Source organism: Haplochromis burtoni, unplaced genomic scaffold (genome assembly GCF_018398535.1).
Source record: "Haplochromis burtoni strain Fernald_Lab_line unplaced genomic scaffold, NCSU_Asbu1 Contig_2508, whole genome shotgun sequence".
Classification (NCBI taxonomy): domain Eukaryota; kingdom Metazoa; phylum Chordata; class Actinopteri; order Cichliformes; family Cichlidae; genus Haplochromis; species Haplochromis burtoni.
The window spans coordinates 4,032-5,520 of record NW_024584869.1 but is presented as its reverse complement, the minus strand read 5'-3'; the positions used below and the strand labels follow the sequence as shown (position 1 = coordinate 5,520).

At 44.4% G+C, this 1,489-nt stretch overlaps 2 protein-coding genes across 2 annotated transcripts in view; both read right to left on the bottom strand.

Moving 5' to 3' along the window:
• LOC102297814 (alpha-2,8-sialyltransferase 8E-like) overlaps positions 1-1,489 on the bottom strand; it is a gene marked incomplete at its 5' end in the record, with an annotated part of 5,951 nt that overhangs the window by 2,053 nt on the left and 2,409 nt on the right. The gene's annotated exons all lie outside the window — the stretch shown is intronic.
• On the bottom strand, positions 757-1,479 carry LOC121813769 (alpha-2,8-sialyltransferase 8E-like). The gene is made up of 2 exons (XM_042217666.1): positions 1,350-1,479; positions 757-1,271 (listed from the first exon to the last, which is right to left on the bottom strand). Exons 1-2 carry the CDS (start codon positions 1,394-1,396, stop codon positions 794-796), a joined length of 525 nt encoding a protein of 174 aa, XP_042073600.1. The 5' UTR covers positions 1,397-1,479; the 3' UTR covers positions 757-793.

The window sequence follows — 1,489 nt, the reverse complement described above, 5'->3', positions numbered from 1 at the left end:
CTTCAGCAGCTCAGATTGCTGTTTGGGGATGTCATTGGTGCCGATGTGGATGATGAGCCGGTTGGCCTGTGGGTGGGATGCCAGAATGTTGGGAATTCTGTCCACTATGTCGACAACGGTGGTCCTAAACACTACAGATTACCACACAAAGATCACTACTCTCCTCGGTGAAAACCATACCTACAAAGCCTTAAAGCGAGACCCCACAAGCAGCTTCAAAAAGAAAGTTATAGCTTGCCTTCAGGACCTTGAAAAATCATTGACCGCCTTACATATCACCGCCTTTATCCAGGGGATGCCATATCCTGCATTTACGGACTTCCTAAAATCCACAAGGAAGATGTCCCACTCCGACCCATAGTCAGTAGCATAAACTCAGCCACTTATAGCATTGCAAAACACCTTGCTACCATCCTTGCACCTCTCGTGGGGAACACCCCACACCACATCAAGAACTCCACCGACTTCACCGACAAGGTCCAGAAACTTACCCTGGATCCAGATGAAACCATGGTGTCCTTTGATGTAGTCTCTCTCTTCACTTGCATATCCACCACGGAGGCCGTGGGGACTGTCAGAAAACAACTACAAGAAGACAGCTCCTTGGAGGACAGGACCAACTTCATACCCAATCAGATCTGCACACTGTTAGACCTCTGCCTTACCACAACATACTTCAAATTCCCCCGTGTCACCTATTGCAGCCAACCTTTACATGGAGGAAGTGGAAAGGAAGGCTCTTGGCTCTTTCAAAGGAAGAGTACCTCTTTTTTATTTTATTCCATCATATAAACTAGACCTGATCTGATTTACAGTCTCCAAGATGAAGCTTGAGAATGCCCTTATTGTGCAGTTGCACCCAGTAGTAAAACTCATCTGACATTGCATGGATTTTACTATTATAGGGTACATTATCATAGTAGTGGTTAGTCAGGGGAAAGAGCTTATATGGATGATTACTAAATGGCCAGAATCCATAAAGATGAACTGTTTCACATAATTCCAAAGCCAGACTAATCATATAAGCTCCAGTGCTAGCCCGAAGTCCCTTTACCCCCTGAGATTTCCAGAATTTGTCCATACTTTGTAAGTACTGAGGGTTTGTGAAGATTGGTTGGATAGGAATTTCCATGTCTTCAATGGCATACACAGCCCGCTGACACACTGCACGACTACCACTAGAAGAGAAGCAAGGGAAGAGGAGCAGGGAGTTGCCATACTGTTGGAGACTGTCTACAAACGCCCGTCGACGTGCCATCAGTGACCCATACCTGCAAAATAATATATTAGTTAAAGAAACAAGACAAAACTAACAGGTCAGTTCAATGTTAGAGTAACTCTTGGCTCACTTCTTTGTTAAGATGCTTGGGTTTGCTGTCACAAGGTTAGTCTTCATGCCAACATCACTCTTAAATTCATTTTCCAGAGGAGGAAGGTTGCACCTGAAAATAACAACAAAATATTACTTACAGAGAGAAGAGTCCTCATC